This window comes from Pseudophryne corroboree, chromosome 1, assembly GCF_028390025.1.
Source record: "Pseudophryne corroboree isolate aPseCor3 chromosome 1, aPseCor3.hap2, whole genome shotgun sequence".
Taxonomy (NCBI): domain Eukaryota; kingdom Metazoa; phylum Chordata; class Amphibia; order Anura; family Myobatrachidae; genus Pseudophryne; species Pseudophryne corroboree.
Window position 1 is genome coordinate 437,167,153 of NC_086444.1, and position 18,538 is coordinate 437,185,690.

Consider the following 18,538-nt stretch of genomic DNA (forward strand, 5'->3'; position numbering starts at 1 on the left):
ATATTGTTACAAATACTGAAACACTGTTTAAAATACTGGAGACAGTGAAGAAATACATAATCACAGTGGCTAAGCTTTTTAATTCACTTTATGTAACTTTTTCACAATTATTCACAGTTTAATTCACATGCACTATATTTCGCTCATGTTTTAGAGATTATATTAAAAGTTATATTTTAGAATCTGTGGTCATCTATCATAATAGATATGTAACTTTAAGAAAGTATACTAGTCCGAGTGTGCCCACTACAGGGAATCTTCTTTCTTCTTTTGAGTTTCTATACTTACGCTATTCCTTAGAGCACCTCCCAATAGATAAAAGGTATATACCTATACTATTGAATATAAGGGAAAGGACATACATTACACACAAAAAACATTAAATGTAAATAGGTGTCTGTGCGACTCTTTCCTTACCTAGTAAACATAAGACATAGCCAGCAGACAACATGGGTACTACAGTAAAGGGTCCGTTCATCCATGTTCCTCCTCTACCATCCAACTGACTATGCAATAAATGAACAATGTATAATTTAAGTGCACTGTCTGAAACATGACATTAGAGGAAGGGGTGGGGCCATCAGGCAGTGTGTCCCACCAGAGATTTTTCTGTGGACCAGTTCAACCCTGGAGTCACCCCCTGAAGCTCCAAAAAGGCAGTGAAAGTCTTGATGGAAACTACGCAAAAACATTTCTGAATCCTGCTTTTTGGGGTAGCATGCCAACCACTTAAACATGTCTTCTGTTCTGACCATAGCTTATAATGTAGCAAGAACACACTACTTGGATGGGTGGGTACCCTACATCACAAGCAGAAGAGTGTAAATTAAACTGACCCTATTGGGACATTGACAATTGTTATATGCAAATCACCAAAACCATTGATGGACCAGGCACGTCAGGCCACCCTTATCACTGAAATTGCTACAGTGCATATGCATCTGGGATATCCCTTATTAGCTACATGTCCTTGAGCCAAAGCTCAAAGTCCTTATATTCAAAATTCATAATGGCAATAGCAGCCTACGTCCACCTCTAACTTCCTCATATTGCCACTAGCAGGCAAGAACATTTTGATTATCTAATGTAGTTATTTGATAACTTTCCTATGTTACATAGTTACATAGTTGGTGTGGTTAAAAAAAGACAAGATGTCCATCGAGCTGAACCTGTATTATAAAATTATATATCACTTAGATGCTGTAGCCTTGGATATTTCTGTCAGTTAGGAATTTATCTAATCCATTTTTTTAACCTATTTAGTGAGTCCACTATTACTACCTCCTCTGGTAGGGAATTCCAGATCTTTACTGTTCTTACTGTGAAGAACCCTGTCCTCCGTTGTGTATGAATATTTTTTTTCTTCTAACCTCAGGGGGTGTCCTTGTGTAGCGTTTTTTTGATAAACAGATCATCTGATAAGTCCTTGTATTGTCCCTTAATGTATTTATAAATATTAATAATGTCCCCTCTCAGCCTCCTCTTTTCCAGTGTAAACATATCTAACTTTGTGAGTCTTTCCTCATAATTATGTGCCTCTGTCTAACCCCTTAACCAGTTTGGTGGCTCACCTTTGAACCCTTTCGAGTTCCAAGATATCTTCTTTATAGTGTGGTGCACAGAACTGTACACAATATTCCAGGTGCAGCCACACCAATGATTTATGCAGGGGCAGAATTACACTCTCATCCCTTGTCTCCATTCCCCGTTTTATGCATGCTAGCACCTTATTTGCTTTTGTTGCTGCATTTTGACATTGCGTACTGCTACTAAGTCTATTATCAATGAGCACAACCAAATCCTTTTCGACTCCGATTGTCCCTACATTTTCCCCATTTAATTTATAGGCTGCCCGATTATTCTTAGTTCCAAAGTGCATAACTTTACATTTTTCTATATTGAAACTAATTCTCCATTTGTCTGCCCAGACCTCGAGTCTGGATCAATCATTCCGCAGAGACTCAACATCCTTGTCTGAATTAATTACTGGACACAGTTTAGTGTCATCTGCGAAAATTGACACTGTGCATTCTAGGCCCACTCCCAGGTCATTAATGAATATGTTAAACAGCAATGGCCCGAGTACTGAACCCTGCGGTATTCCACTAAGCACTGAGGCCCATTCAGAAAACATCCCATTTATCACCACTCGCTGTTTTCTATTGTACAGCCAATTACTTACCGAAGTACAAATAGTGTTTTCCACCCCAAGCTCTCTCATTTTGAAAATTAGTCTCTTATATGGCACTGTGTCAAAGTCCTTAGCAAAGTCCAAAAAGATCACATCCACTACTTTTCCCTGATCAATATTATCACTCACTTTCTCATAGAAGCTTATTAAGTTAGTTTGACATGACCTGTCCTTCACAAAACTATGTTGGTGTCTATTAATAACCTTGGTGGTATCTAAGTACTCTAGTATACTATCCCTTAATATACCTTCCAGTATTTTACCCACTATATATGTCAAACTTACTGGTCTATAGTTGCCGTGATGAGTATTATTTCGCTTTTTAAATATTGCGACTACTTCTCCTATACGCCAGTCCTTTGGTATCATTCCTGATGTAATTGTCTCACTGAAAATCAAATATAGGAGCCTCGATAGCTCTGAGTTAAGTTCCATAAGAACCCTGGGGTGTAGTCCATCCGACCCAGGAGATTTATTTATCTTAATTTTACTTAGTCTCTCTCAGACCACTTCCTCATTTCACCAAGTACTCAGCAATGGGTTGCTATTATCGCTTATGTTGTTCACTTCTACCGTCAACCGGTCCTCTCTCGTGAATACTGATGAAAAGAATTTATACAATAAATCTGCTTTTTCCCTATCATCAAGATATGCAGATCGCCCTTTAGTGGCCCAATATTCTCCTTTTTTAGTCTTTTACCGTTTATATACTTAAAGAACTTTTTGGGGTTTGTTTTGCTCCCCTTTGCAATTTGTTTTTCGTTTTCTATTTTGGCTGCTCTTATTTCTTTTTTGCATTTTTTGTTACATTCCCTGTAGAACTGGATTGATTCCGCCTTCCCGTCAGACTTAAATGCTTTGAAAGCTCTACTCTTTTTCTCAATTTGTTCCACAGCATGTATATAGTACATATAGTACAGATATAGTAAAATTCCAAAAACACATACAACCAAATCCACCTTCGCTCTTATCTTTGGCTAATGCCTTCTTAGTCCTGTCAGTATAGCAAACATGTCTACATATTTTCCTTTGATAATCCCCTCCCAGGAAGCAAACTATGAAGGCACTGCATTTTTGACACAGTGTACTTGTGCCAGTGCTACTCTTACTCTTACTATCACTACCTGACTGCCAGAAGCATTGCAAGGACCAGACCTCATTTTACCTAGCCACCTTTTTAAGGCCCTCACCAAAACCTTACAAAATGGTCACTAGCAATAGAGGATGATACATCTATAACTCTTCTTCAGAAACAAACCACAAACATAACTCATCTGAAGTCTCAGACTGACAGCAAAGTGTCAAGAAGACATAGGGGTATATGCAATTAGCGGCGAATCGCGGCAATTTTTCGGCCGTTTTTTAATTCGACACAATTCGACCGTCTAATTTCGGTGAGTGGGTGCCGAAATTGACCATATTCAATAAAAAACGGATTCGACAGTCCCGCTGACGAAAAACGGCCGATTTGACTGATTTTGTTCCAATTTTTAAAAAACGGGAAAAAACACGAAAAAAATGGCGTGGGGTCCCCCCTCCAAAGCATAACCAGCCTCGGGCTCTTCGAGCTGGTCCTGGTTCTAAAAATCCGGGGGGGAAAATGGACAGGGGATCCCCCGTAATTTTTAAAACCAGCACCGGGCTCTGCGCCTGGTGCTGGTGCAAAAAATACGGGGGACAAAAAGAGTAGGGGTCCCCCGTATTTTTTACACCAGCATTGGGCTCCACTAGCTGGACAGATAATGCCACAGCCGGGGGTCACTTTTATACAGCGCCCTGCGGCCGTGGCATTAAATATACAACTAGTCACCCCTGGCCGGGGTACCCTGGGGGAGTGGGGACCCCTTCAATCAAGGGGTCCCCCCCCAGCCACCCAAGGGCCAGGGGTGAAGCCCGAGGCTGTCCCCCCATCCAAGGGCAGCGGATGGGGGGCTGATAGCCTTGAGAAAATGACAAGAATATTGTTTTTTCCTGTAGTACTACAAGTCCCAGCAAGCCTCCCCCGCAAGCTGGTACTTGGAGAACCACAAGTACCAGCATGCGGGAGAAAAAACGGGCCTGCTGGTACCTGTAGTACTACTGGGGGAAAAATACCCAAATAAAAACAGGAGACACACACCTTGAGAGTAAAACTTTATTGCACACCTGCCGACACACACATACTTACCTATGTTGACCCGCCGACTGCCACGTCTCCTGATCCGACGATCCGGGGTACCTGTGAATAAAATTATACTCACCTCAATCCAGTGTCCAGATATAAATCCTCGTACTTGGCAAAAAAAATAAACGAACACCCGGACCAGCGGACTGAAAGGGTCCCATGTTTACACATGGGACCCCTTTCCCCGAATACCGGGACCCCACGTGACTCCTGTCACAGAGGTCCCTTCAGCCAATCAGGAAGCGCTACTTCGTTGCACTCACCTGATTGGCTGTATGCGCGTGTGAGCTCAGACAGCGCATCGCACAGCTCCCTCCATTACTTTCAATGGTGGGAACTTTGCCGTCAGTGGTGGGGTTACCCGCGGTCAGCCGCTGACCGCGGGTGACCTCACCGCTACCCGCAAAGTTCCCACCATTGAGTATAATGGAGAGGCTTTGCGATGCGCTGTCTGACAGCTCAGACGTGCAGCCAATCAGCAGAGTGCCAGGACGTTGCGCTCGCTGATTGGCTTAAGAGACCTTTCTGTGACAGCAGTCACGGGGGGATCTCTGCATTCGGGGAAAGGGGTCCCATGTGTAAACATGGGACCCCTTTCAGTCCAGCTTGGTCGGGTGTTCGTTTATTTTTTTTGCCAAGTACGAGGATTTATATCTGGACACTGGATTGAGGTGAGTATAATTTTATTCACAGGTACCCCGGATCGTCGGATCAGGAGACGTGGCAGTCGGCGGGTCAACATAGGTAAGTATGTGTGTGTCGGCAGGTGTGCAATAAAGTTTTACTCTCAAGGTGTGTGTCTCCTGTTTTTATTTGGGTATTTATTTTCAGTAGTACTACAGGTACCAGCGGGCCCGTTTTTCTCCCGCATGCTGGTACTTGTGGTTCTCCAAGTACCAGCTTGCGGGGGAGGCTTGCTGGGACTTGTAGTACTACAGGAAAAAACAATATTCTTGTCATTTTCTCAAGGCTATCAGCCCCCCCGTCCGCAGCCCTTGGATGGGGGGGACAGCCTCGGGCTTCACCCCTTGCCCTTGGGTGGCTAGGGGGGACCCCATGATTGAAGGGGTCCCCACTCCCCCAGGGTACCCCGGCTAGGGGTGACTAGTTGGATATTTTAATGCCACGGCCACAGGGCGCTGTATAAAAGTGACCCCCGGCTGTGGCATTATCTGTCCAGCTAGTGGAGCCCGATGCTGGTGTAAAAAATACGGGGGACCCCTACTCTTTTTGTCCCCCGTATTTTTTGCACCAGCACCAGGCGCAGAGCCCGGTGCTGGTTTTAAAAATACGGGGGATCCCCTGTCCATTTTTCCCCCGGATTTTTAGAACCAGGACCGGCTCGAAGAGCCCGAGGCTGGTTATGCTTTGGAGGGGGGACCCCACGCCATTTTTTTTCCGGGATTTTACCATTCCATCTATAAAAAAAAAAAAAAAATTTAAATATATAAATAATACTTGTGCCTCCCAAAAAGACAAACCAAGTACCTAATCCCTTCTAATATAAATAGATATGCTATTACCAATAAAAAAAAAACACCAAAAAAAACATGTTTTAATTTTTTTTTATTAGATTCACCCACCAAAGTGTGGCGGATTGAAAATGACGAATTTACTGTCTAAAAGCACTGTTGTCGAATTTCCAAACTTCAATTGAATATACTTTTGTCGAATTGCCGCATTTGTACCATTGCAAAAATGTCGAATTTGACAAATGTCGAATTTCAAAAAGTCGAATTTTGAAAGTCCGTTTTTTTGACGGAAAGTACTGAATTGCATTGTCGAATTTTTTTTTTTTTTTGGCGAAAAAGTCCAGTTTTTCGACAATTTCGGGAATTCGACCGCAATTGCATATGCCCCATAATAACACCAATAACAACAGTAGGGGACCTCAGCCTCACATGGAACAGCTGAAAACCCAGAGGTGTGTATAGACTGGGGACCCACCTCTTTTACCTGTAACTACAACCCAAGTAGGGCAATACAGAACGCCAACTGCAAACATGGCTGCCCACCATCCAGTCTACAATTGGCTTAGTATGCATATTAGAGGGCCTGAGCATCTCTTGGGTAATGTCATGTGCTGTACACATAATAGGCCCACTGCCCTGAAGGCAATAGGCAGTTGAGTGGATTCAGTAGGATTTACCGGCAGCCAGTATGCCGGTCGTCAATATACCGACATTGGCATCCCAGCCTCCAGTATACCGGCAGCGGAGTGAGTGCAAAGAGTCCCCTTGCAGGCTGCGCTCGCCACTGGTTCTATTCCCACTCTGTGGGTGTCGTGGACACCCACGAGTGGGAATAGTCCTGTAGCGCCGGTATTCTGGCTGTCGGCATTGCCAGCTGTCAGTATTACGGCGTCGGTATCCTGACCACTGGGATCACAACAGGCGGCAAATTAAAAGTATACCAGTTTTTGTTGTTTTTTGTCACCAGCATATTGTCATTTATTGGTGAAGGGAATGTGTGTACCTCCATCTAGTTTTCACTGTGGCAGCATGAGGGGGCATTCCCTTCTTCTGCCAATGGCTGTGCAAGTCAGAGACAGTTGTTTTAGAGGATTATATATTGGATAAAACAAACAGGGAATGTTAGTCCCACATGCACATGCATTTCTCCAAAGATTTCTCTTTCTGGTCAGTCTTACACAAATTATAATTGTGCATTTCTGTGCTATGAGTATTCACGTGAACATGAGTTATAAAATTGAATAGGGAGTGGAACAAAAATATGGATTTGGCCACAAAACCCATTTATAACAAAAAGTTCAAAGCATTGTGCCACAAATATTCATGCAAAGAACTGAAAAAAAAGGTGAATTAAATAAAGCCCAACTAGACCTTCTAGAACCGGGACAGGCAATAAGCTGCCCTCCATCTGGCCACTGCACTAAAACACAATGAAATTAATTCTGGGAAAATGTAGCTTCCTGTAGACTTATTAATAAGTCAGAGTTGGTTATCTACAGGTAGGTGGTGGGATACAGGCCTTGTTTTGATGCCCTGCTGTATGAATTCAGAGACTAGGGGCCAAATGTAATAGAGTAAGAGTTTCAGAAAGTGAGAGATTTGGTAAGGTTTTTCAGTTTTTTTTTAAAGTGGCAATCATTTACACTGCAAAATCAGGTTGATCTTGCTGTGTAAATGATTGACACTTTCAAAAAAAACCTGCAAAATCTTACTAAATCTCTCACTTTTTGAAACTCTCACTCTATTACATTCGACCCTATGGGTCTGACTCAGAGTAGCTGCAAGCAATTCTGTTTGTGTAGGGATCCTGCAAATTTCAGCTGTCTACACATATGTCTGCCTAAGAAAGTTAGGGTAATTATGGGTTATAAAGAGTCAGGTGGATCTCAAATACTTCTCCACTTGCAAATGAGTGGGTGTTACTGGGTAGCAATGGGCCATTCACATGTAGGATGTGTTCTGGGAGTATGTCCTGGGCATGCTGGCGGAATTGCGCTCAATTTAGAGGCAAGCATATGCAGAGGTCTGCACACGTTCAGTAGGATATACTGCCCTATGGACAGGACTGCTAAAGCCTGCTGATGACAACGTTAACAGTTTTTGCCAGTGAACACTTCGGGATAGTGTGGTCTGACTCTGAATACAGATGGAACTTTGATCACTTTCCTTTTAAAACTAGCTAAGCCATCTGACATTTGCAAGATATATATTGCCCCATTCCACTTTAAAACTGTGATGTCAAAATTTGGGTAAAATCATTATCTATTCTTTTAAATTAAGTTATTCTATATTATTATATAGTGAAGGATATTGGTCAAAGGGTCTATTCTAATTCATTCCATTTACAATATCAGAAAGCTGTGCACTAATTTATAGATATTATACTAATATATAGATTTATGTTGTGGTCTGACATAATTCAAAGTGTGACCTGATATCACAATGCTACAACCTTGGTTTCTGCCCAATAATCATGTGATGACACAGAAGCCACATGATTAATTTCTAGGTGACAGTCCAGTATTAATGTAATAATGTATAGAGTAATACTGGTAATGTATAGAGTAATACATTCCCTACTAAATTATATAAATATTAGAATTGATTATATCGGAAGCCTCTGATTAAGCAATGACATCAGAACTCAGGGGGTATCCTATTACCACAAAAACAGAATATAATATAAAGTGGGCACTAGAGATTAATAAATTATGAATAAAAATATACAAGTAATAAGTGGCTGCTCACACAAGGAGGATCTGGATATCCTCCCAAATACGGAGACACTGCACCTAAAAGATATCATTACAAGTGTGAGCGCACATACAATTACAATTTTTTTGGTTAATTAGAAGGCTGCTGGTTTAATAAAAAAATCCTTTATTCCTTAAAAACAACAGACTGAATAAACATTACCAAAAAAACATCACAATGGAAATCACAATAAATAGTTTTCCTAGATAAAATAAAATATATATCCGCTCTGGCCAGTTAGACTTTTTGGTCAATTAGTAATTTGCATGCATGCCGATAGGTTAGTAATTGATTAAAGCGAAGCACAGTCTTTAAATACAGTCTTAGTGGTTAAAAAAATCTGTTTTCTCCCTCCAGGGAATTTTTAGTAGCAGTGTTAGTGTTGATTATAAGAGTTAGTAGGACTGCATAGTTCACACTCTTTAAAAGAATCAAAGTCCCTTATTGAGAATTGTCAACACACTTCATTAATGTGTAGCAGCTTCGCTCAGATAATTTTGTGTGATACCAGCTCACACTGGTCAAGGGATGCAATGCTGGGAAGTTAAGTGATTACTTGTTCCCCCGGCGTGACACTCATGTGGACAGTGCTTACCCTTCCACTCTGCGGTGGTTCTGGTGTATCCAGCTGGGCTAGATCACACTAATGGCGTGCAGCTATCTCCAGCTGTCAGGTGATTTGTGCATGCCCCCATTGAAAATGTTCTGCTTGTTCTCAGGTATTCTGCTCTTTGTCAGGGGATCCTCCTCCAGCCACCGCAGTGGGTCTGTGGTCCTGTCACAATGCCCCCATTAAAAATGCAGGTGCAGTGGGGGCAGGCATGATGGGACTGCAGACAAGTATCTCCTCAAGCACTCAGCACCTCCAAGCCACTGTGGGGTCTGTGGGGGCTATTGCTATGCCACTGGTTGGGCCTTAAATTGTAAAAGAACAATAGTTTCACTGGCAGATGGACCCGCCTATAGTACATCTGGGTATTATATATGGGGTGTAGTTAAAATACCGCCGGACGGGATCCCGGAGCTCAAAATACTGATGTTGGAATCCGAACGATGGCATAATGCCAGCATCAAAATCCTGACAGAGCCTGGAATCCCGAACGTTCTTTTAGCGGGACCTTGTAAGTGCTTAGGCACTTACAAGGGGAAGTTAGGGTTAGGCACCAAGAGGGGAGGGTTAGGTTTAGGCAACGGGGAAAGGAGGGTTAGATTTAGGCACCACTGGGGAATGTTAGGGTCGGGCACCCACAAGGGTAGGGGGCACGGGAGGGTTAGGGTACTTTCTGGTGGCTGTTGGGATGCCGCTATCGGTATTCTGAACGCTGGCATCATATATAGCTTCTGCAGCAAATCCTTTTTGGATGGTACACCTGACAGTATGTTTTGGATAAGAAATGCAGAGAATCAGAGAGTTGATTTCAAATGCAGGGTTCAATACAGGTCAGATTGGGGATGGAATAAATTGTCAGCTCTTACTGTATCTACAGTATTTATCTATGTAACAGACATTCATCAGGAAGACAGCAAGATCTATATGAATAGTAGTGTATGTGTTTTCGATGTGGCACTGTTAACATTTCTTATTTCTACAGCTCAAGTACTGAAGAAATTCCAGTTAAATAAAAACCTATTTTGTTCTGCCTTTTTTTTCTGTTAACTAGATGTGTTTGTAATTGCTATTGTGGTGCAAGAAACATAGCTATGTTGATTACATACTTTGCTTCGCTCATGGACTAAACTTTCCTTGATTAAAAGGTATTTACTACACAGGAAACTGTGATTCACTGTGTTCAGGGTAAATTGTGTTATATTAGGCCTCTCTGCCTGGTAAGGGGGAATAGTGCTGTCAGAGGAATCCCATACCCTCCAACTGTACCTTTTTGGCAGGTACGGTACCTTTTTTTTATGTACCTTCCAAAATGGGCTTTGTATCGACTTTTGACTCTCCAAATTTACATTGAAAGTATAGGAAAGAGGGCGTGGACACGCCCCCTTTACCCATGATCACGCCCCTTTCCCTGATTTGTACCGGTTTTTAGGTGTGCCATGTTGGAGGGTATGAAATCCATCACCTCATCCGATGAGTGTATCTTGAACCATAACATTTACTCTGCAAAAGACTATCTCAGTATAACAATGACTGACGTGAAACAAAATTGTTCTCTTTCAGCACAGACTCTTTCAGCACAGAATGACACTTCCTACCATGCTGCTCTATGTTACAGTACTAATTGGTGAGTAGAAATTGATATGAAAAACATATGCATTATTCTTAACATAAGACAGTGGTCCCTTGTGCACAAAGTATGTGTACAGTATGTGATGGTAATAGTGTTGATGGTACATACAGTATGACCTCAATAATTACAATATACTAAAGATGGTGGTGCACTCAATCGCTATAACTGACAATTGTGTTTGATTTGTGATGTGTAGATGGTGATAGATCAAAACAGGCTGTATGTACTTACCTATTTACTGCAAAAATCCAGTCACAATGCTGGTCAGTGTACAATTGAACACAAAAGTATATAGGTTATATAAAAATGGTAGTATAATACAGTGAGTACATGGACAGTCAAGTAATGCATACGTGCACCGTCCGGTGCATGGTGGTGTACAAGAAAGTCCACGCAAAAGTCCAATGATTGTGCAGGATTATATCCAAGATAATTGCCCTGTGGCTCTTGGTGGTGATGAGCAATATATGAGGTGGCACAGAACTAGGGTGGTGTCCCACTTACCTGTCTGGATGTCATTTTTGTTGGTGTTGGGGCAATGCTGCTGATGTGTTGGTACAGTGACCGGGAGGTACTTCCATGGGTTGCTTGTTAAAGCTCGTTGTGGTGTGTCGATCCCGCCTGTAGTCAGCCTGTATGGAGATGCTTCTTCCTGCAGTTCAGTGTAGACTGACCGTGATCATCGATCCATACGGCCTTGAGAGCATTAGTCGCTTGTCACTGTAGTAGTGCTCTAGTGATAGTTGAGCAGAGTGTGCAGTGCTGTAGATGCTTCTGTGTTCTCTCTAGAGTTGGAATGAAGGTGCCTTGGGTCAGTCAGGTGACTGCAGCCAGGTGCTATTACTGTGTGAAGGTTGCTCTTCTCGGTTGATAAAGTGACTATATTGTTCGTGGTAATCTCCAGCAACAATATACGTTTCTGCATTGTGGGACTTCTTCAGGGAGCCATATGTAGCGTGGGCTGATGGGGAAGTTGTTAAGAAGCCATCATGGTGCCAGTATATTGGATAATTGGATATTATGCCTTATATTTGATTGGTGGGTACTCCAATCTGTCAGAGTGGAGGATCAGTGATTGACTGCTGGGTGGTTCATTCAGTAATAATAAGTAATAAGTATCAGATATTGAGGCAGATGTAAGAATGCGCGATATGTGCTTTTTGCACATAGCGTACGTTATATCCCGCTGTTACCACTTCCCCTGAATGTAAGAAGCGGCTCTCAGCTGGGATTTAAAGAATGCACACAGCGCACTGTACAATAACGTATGCTACACTGTGTGCATAGGACCGAGCAGCCTACCTAATGTATTATCCATGAGGTGGCTCTTCGCCGTGCGATTTTTGCCTCATGTCACTACGGCAGCTCAGTGCTGGCGCTGAAGCACTGTAGCTGTTCGTTGTGTTTTTCTTTAAACTTTATTGACTGTCCATGACGCCCATGGTGCCGGATCATGCTGCATGGCTCACTGGGAGCTGGAGAGACGGCGCAGGCATGCTGCCATGTTGGCCTCAGGTGCCTGGAGTCCATACATGTGAATTGCGCATGCGCAAGAAGACATGCGCTGTGGCTGCTGGCAAAGAAATTAGCGGCGCATGCGCAGTGCAGCACCAAATGGTGAAGTGGACGGAAGGACAGCATCACCGCAGCTTTAACTTAAAGAACTGATCTAACGCCTGGATGTGCGTTCGGACATTCAGGTGAAGAGTGACAGCTTATCACTGCGATAATGCAGTGAAGTGCCACAGCACAAATAACGATAGTTAGGCACAGGTTAATACATCTACCCCATTGTCTCTTTTTACAGGGGAAAAGTTGGGTTTCCATCACCTCAGACCAGCTGGAGAATGAATGCTTTGTGTGAATAATAAAGCCGCTCTATGTCTACACAATGATATCAATTTGGCAACTCAAATCTATTTTTTTTTTAATTCAGTAAAGAACTAAAATTCTAATCCTCCTATTAGGTGAAAATGTGTGCCCACTCAGCAGACACTGCCAGTTTGGTCCATATCTTACACATAAAAACTTGTGCCCTTGAAAAAAATTAGATCCCTAATGTCACAAAACACTATACACACTGTAACTACATATTTTGTAGAAAAACCTGTACAATATATTTAACTTGTTCCATTTTACTAGCAAACTTTGCTTACTTATATCTGTGGTTTTAAAGAGCAATTCATCAATGTTCATTGCAATTAATATATTTTTGTTGATTCTAGAATGACATAGCAAATTTTACAAGAAAAACAAATTGTTCTTTATTTTGTCTGTTTCAGCCAGTCTCCATGCCTCAAATTTGACAAGTAAGTACTACTCTACATTGTTTTCCTTATAACTAGAGATGAGCGGGTTCAGTTCTCAGAGAACCAAACCCCCCCCCCCCTTCTCCCGAAGTTCACGATTCAATCCGGGAACCGAGTCCTGCTCGGGACTTCCGGCTAGACTTGGACCCCAGAATGAGGCAAAACACCATCATCCCGCTATCAGATTGTCGCTGGTTTTGGATTCTATATATAGAGCCGCGTGTCGCCACTATTTTTACTCCAGACTTGGAGAGTGAGGGAGACAGACCTCTGTCTCTCTCTGAGGGTGGTGGCGTCAGGTGGGATCAGTGTGGGCTCTCTAGGGGTGCTTTCCTGTTACTGTGGTGTTCCTGTAATGTTAGGGGTGCTGTCATGCCTGTCACTGTTGTTTCATGTCCTGTTAGGGGTGCTGCAGCTGTACATGGGTGTTGCTGTCTTGGCTGTCACTGTGTTGTACAGGGGGTAGGGGCACTGTCCTCCAGTATGCTGTGACCATACAGGGGTGATGGCCCTGTGTTGTATGCTGTAAAAATTCAGGGGTGCAGTGAAAAAAAAAGTACACTGTCCCTGTGTTGTATGCTGTAAAAATTCAGGGGTGCAGTGAAAATAAATCTATACTGGCCCTGTCTTTTATGCTGTAAAAATTCAGGGGCACAGTAAAAATAAATGTACAATGGCCCTGTCTTGTATACTGTACAAATACAGGGGTGTTGTTAAATAAAAGTACACTAGCCCTGTCCTGTATGTTGTAAAAATACAGGGGGGCTATTGTTAAAATAAAAGTACACTGGTCCTGTCCTGTATGCTGTAAATACAGGGATGATATTGTTAAAATAAAAGTACACTGCCCCAAATACAGGGATGCTGTTGTTAAAATAAAATTACACTGGCCCTGTCCTGTATGCTGTAACTACAGGGGTGCTGTTGTTAAAATAAAAGTACACTGGTCCTGTGTAGTATACTGTAAAATGACAGTGGTGTTTTTTAAAATAAAAGTATACTGGCCCTGTCTTGTATGTTGTAAAAATTCAGGGGTGCAGTGAAAATAAATGTACACCGGCCCTGTCTTGTATACTGTAAAATTACAGGGGTGTTGTTAAAATCAAAGTACACTGGCCCTGTCCTGTATGCTGTAAAAACACAGTGGGCTATTGTTCAAATAAAAGTACACTGGCCCTGTCCTGTATGCTGTAAACACAGGGGTGCTGTTGTTAAAATAAAAGTACACTGGACCAAATACAGGGGTGCAGTTGTTAAAATAAAATAATACTGGCCCTGTCTTGTATACTGTAAAATGACAGGGGCATTGTTCAAATACAAGGGTGCTGCCCCTGTCCTGTATGCTGTAAAAATACAGGGGTGCTGTTGTTAAACTAAAAGTACACTGGCCAAAATACAGGGGTGCTGTTGTTAAAATAAAATTACACTGGCCCTGTCTTGTATATTGTAAAATTACAGGGGTGTTGTTGAAATAGAGGGGGGCTGGCCCTGTCCTGTATGCTGTAAAAATCAGGGGTGCTGTTGTTAAAATAAAAGTACACTGGCCCTGTCCTGTATGCTGTAAAAATACAGGGGTGTTGTTGTTAAAATAAAAGTACACTGGACCTATCCTATATACTGTAAATACAGGGGTGCTGTTGTTAAAATAAAAGTACACTGGCCCAAATACAGGGGTGCTGTTGTTAAAATAAAATTACACTGGCCTGTCTTGTGTACTGTAAAATTACAGGGGTGCTGTTGTTCAAATACAGGGGTGCTGGCACTGTCCTATATGCTGTAAAAATTCAGGGGTGCTGTGAAAATAAAAGTACACTGGCCCTATCCTGCATGCTGTAAAAATACAGGGGTGCTGTTGTTAAAATAAAAGTACACTGGCCCTGTCTTGTATGCTGTAAAATTTCAGGGGTGCTGTAAAAATAACGAGGCATTATTCTGTGTGCTGTAATAATAAAGGGGTCCTGTCCTGTGAAATGGAGAACAAAACTTTGGAGGGAAAAATAGTGGAAGATCAGGAATGACTTCCAGTTCCTAGTACTAGTGCGGAAGCTGCTGCTGCTAACAGTCATGACATTGACGATGCAAATCCATCAACGTCGTCTGCTAAGGCCGATGCCCAATGTCATAGAGGGCATGTAAAATCCAAGAAGCAAAAATTCATAATCAGAAAAAAAAATTCTGATGAGAAACGTAAAATTGGCAATATGCCATTCAAGACACAAAGTGGCAAGGAAAGGCTAAGGCCTTGGCCTATGTTCATGACTGGTGGTTAAGCTTCTCATGAGGATTAAGGCTCTTCTCCCTTTCAAAAAAAAAAAATTAAGCTTGTTAAAGCACAGGAAAAAACAACTGTGCGTTCAGGGATATCACAAATCACCAAGGAGAGTCCAAGTGTGTCCACGGTTGCGATGTCTAGGCCTGACCTTCCCAAGACTGTATGGAAAGAGGAGGCTCAGAATTATCTGGTAATTAGCCTGTCCTCTCATTTGCTTGAAGGGATTGTGCAATATCTTGGATATTTTTATAACTTCATCTTATTCATTTGTATGTTATATATATGTTTTGCTATTAAAACGGTACTTCACTATATACATACTTTCTCTTTCCATATGGTACCCAATTGTGAGTAATGGAATTCTGTGGAACAACAAGCATCAGCAGAAGTTAAGAACACGCTAGTTAAGTCTCAGTTTCTATTTTTTGTTAAATCCTCTCTTATATGTCACCTACAGCGCATTCATCATGTCATTGTCAAGTTCAGAAACTTTGGGTAATAGCACATAAACAGTCCACTGACATCTAAATCCCTTCTTCCTGTTGTACCCAAGCTCCTGCAATCCACACCACCAACTCCCTTAATGTCTATTTCCTCCTCAGGAAAGTAAGTAGTCCTGCAGGCCATGTCACTGGCATGACTGACGAGTCCTCTCCTATCTGGGATTCCTCAGGAGGATCCTTGAGTGGTACGCCTACTACTGCTGCTGCTGCCGCTGCTGTTGTTGCTGCTGGGAGCCAATCATCCCAGAGGGGAAGTCGGAAGACCACTTGTACTACTTCAACTAAGCAATTGACTGTCCAACAGTCCTTTGTGAGGAAGATTAAATATGACAGCAGTCACCCTGTTGCAAAGCAGATTACTGAGGCCATAACAATTATGCTGCTGTTAGACGTGCGTCCGGTATCCGCAATTAGTGCAGTGGGATTTAGACAGTTGATGGATGTACTGTGTACCCGGTACCAAGTCCCGTCTAAATTCCACTTCACTAGGTAAGCGATTCCCTGACTGTACAGGGACATTAAGAAAAGTGTCCTCAGTGTCCTGAATAATGCAGTTGTACCCACTGTCCACTTAACCACGGACATATGGACAGGTGGAGCAGGGCAAACTAAGGACTACATGACTGTGACAGCCCACTGGGAAGATGTATTGCCTTCCGCAGCAACAACAGCAGCGGCACCAGCAGCAGCATCTCAAAAATGCCAAATCATTCCTAGGCAGGCTACGCTGTGTATCACCGGTTTACGTAAGAGACACACCGCTGAAAACCTCTTACAGAAACTGAGGGAAGTCATCGCACAATGGCTTATCCCACTTAGATTTTCCTGGGGATTTGTGATATCTGAAAACGCCACTAATATTATGTGTGCATTACATCTGGGCAAATTTCAGCATGTCCCATGTTTTGCACATACAATTTCTTTGGTAGTGCAGAATTTTTTTTTAAATGTCAGGAGTGTGCAGTAGATGCTATCAGTGGCCCGAAAAATTGCGGGCCACTTTCGACATTCAGCGACTGCGTGCCGAAGACTGGAGCACCATCAAACACTCTTGAACCTGCCCTGTCATCACCTGAAGCAAGAGGTGTTAACGAGGTGGATTTCAACACTCTATATGCTTCAGAGGATGGAGGAGCAGCAAAAGGCCATTCAAGCCTATACATACACATAAGATATAGGCAAAGGAGGGGGAATGCACCAAGTGAAGGGGGAATGCACCAAGTGAAGTGGAGAATGACTTCCGTGTTGTGCAAGGTTCTCCAACCAGTCCCGGCGCTACCCGCTCAGCAAAGGGATGCAGTGCAGGTAGGCACCAGGGAGGAGAGGCGCTTTCCCTGCACTGCATCCTCGCTGCTGCGCCTGGCCACCCTGCTGCCAGCTGCTGTGCCTGTCACTGTATGACAGGCAGCAGCGCCTGCAGATTAAAGCCTCCTCTCCCTTTGACATTCTCAATTGTAATTGTTCTCCTCCCCCAGCCGGCGCTGCAATATGCTCCCTGTTGTTTTCTCCCCGGGCTTCTCCTCGCTGGTATTACACTTGCCCCGCCTCTTCACCGCCGCGACCACTCAGAGATCTCGAGCTGTGGCATGTGCGCATGCACAAGAAAATAGCAAAGGGAGAGCGTGGCATCAACAATGCTGAGACCTGAGTGGCCGCAACGGTGAAGAGGCGGAGCAAGTGTAATACCAGCGAGGAGAAGCCCGGGGAGAAAACAACAGGGAGCATATTGCAGCGCCGGCTGGGGGAGAACTGTTCCCATTGAGAATGTCAAAGGGAGCGCAGTGAAGGCAGCTAACGCGGCAGGACAGCAGAGAACATCCCACCCTAACTGAACAGATGAAGGGGGCGGAGCTACATGGGTGAAAAGGTGGTGGGGCTACGCTGACAAAAAGGGGTGGGGCTACAGGGGACTGCAGTACCACAGAGGACATGCTGCTCCATAGTCCAGATCCTGCGAGACAGACTAAGTGAAGGGAGAGTGAGTGAGTAAGTGTGTGTGTGTGTGTGTGTGTGTGTGTGTGTGTGTGTGTGTGTGTATTTATGTATGTGTGCGGGGTGTGAGGGGGAATCTGCCTGCCAAACTGTGTTAAAGGGGGACTCTGCCTGCCATAATGTGTAAAATGGGAACAGTTCTCTCCCAGCCGGCGCTGCAATATGCTCCCTGTTGTTTTCTCCTCTGGCTTCTCCTCGCTGGTATTACACTTTCCCCGCCTCTTCACCGCCGTAGAGCGTGGCATCAACAATGCTGAGACCTGAGTGGCCGTGACGGTGAAGAGGCGGAGCAAGTGTAATACCAGCAAGGAGAAGCCCGGGGAGAAAACAACAGGGAGCATATTGCAGCACCGGCTGGGGGAGAACTGTTCCCATTGAGAATGTCAAAGGGAGCACAGTGAAGGCAGCTAACGCGGCAGGACAGCTGAGTACATCTCACCCTAACTGAAGGGGGCGGAGCTACATGGGTGAAAAGGTGGTGGGGCTACGCTGACAAAAAGGGGCGGGGCTACACGGGACTGCAGTACCACAGAGGACATGCATGTCCATAGTCCAGATCCTGCGAGCCAGACTAAGTGAAGGAAGAGTGAGTAAGTGTGTGTGTGTGTATTTATGTATGTGTGCGGGGTGTGAGGGGGAAT

General features: G+C 43.5%; 1 protein-coding gene across 1 annotated transcript in view; it reads left to right on the forward strand.

The window, feature by feature from the left end:
• The window catches only part of LOC134897660 (uncharacterized), a 72,228-nt gene that overhangs the window by 17,577 nt on the left and 36,113 nt on the right, over nt 1-18,538 (forward strand). Inside the window, exons 2-3 of the mRNA XM_063914031.1 lie at nt 10,752-10,815; nt 13,104-13,130. Coding sequence (XP_063770101.1) covers nt 10,773-10,815; nt 13,104-13,130 — 70 coding nt within the window. The 5' untranslated portion in view covers nt 10,752-10,772. The remainder of the gene's footprint in view (nt 1-10,751; nt 10,816-13,103; nt 13,131-18,538) is intronic.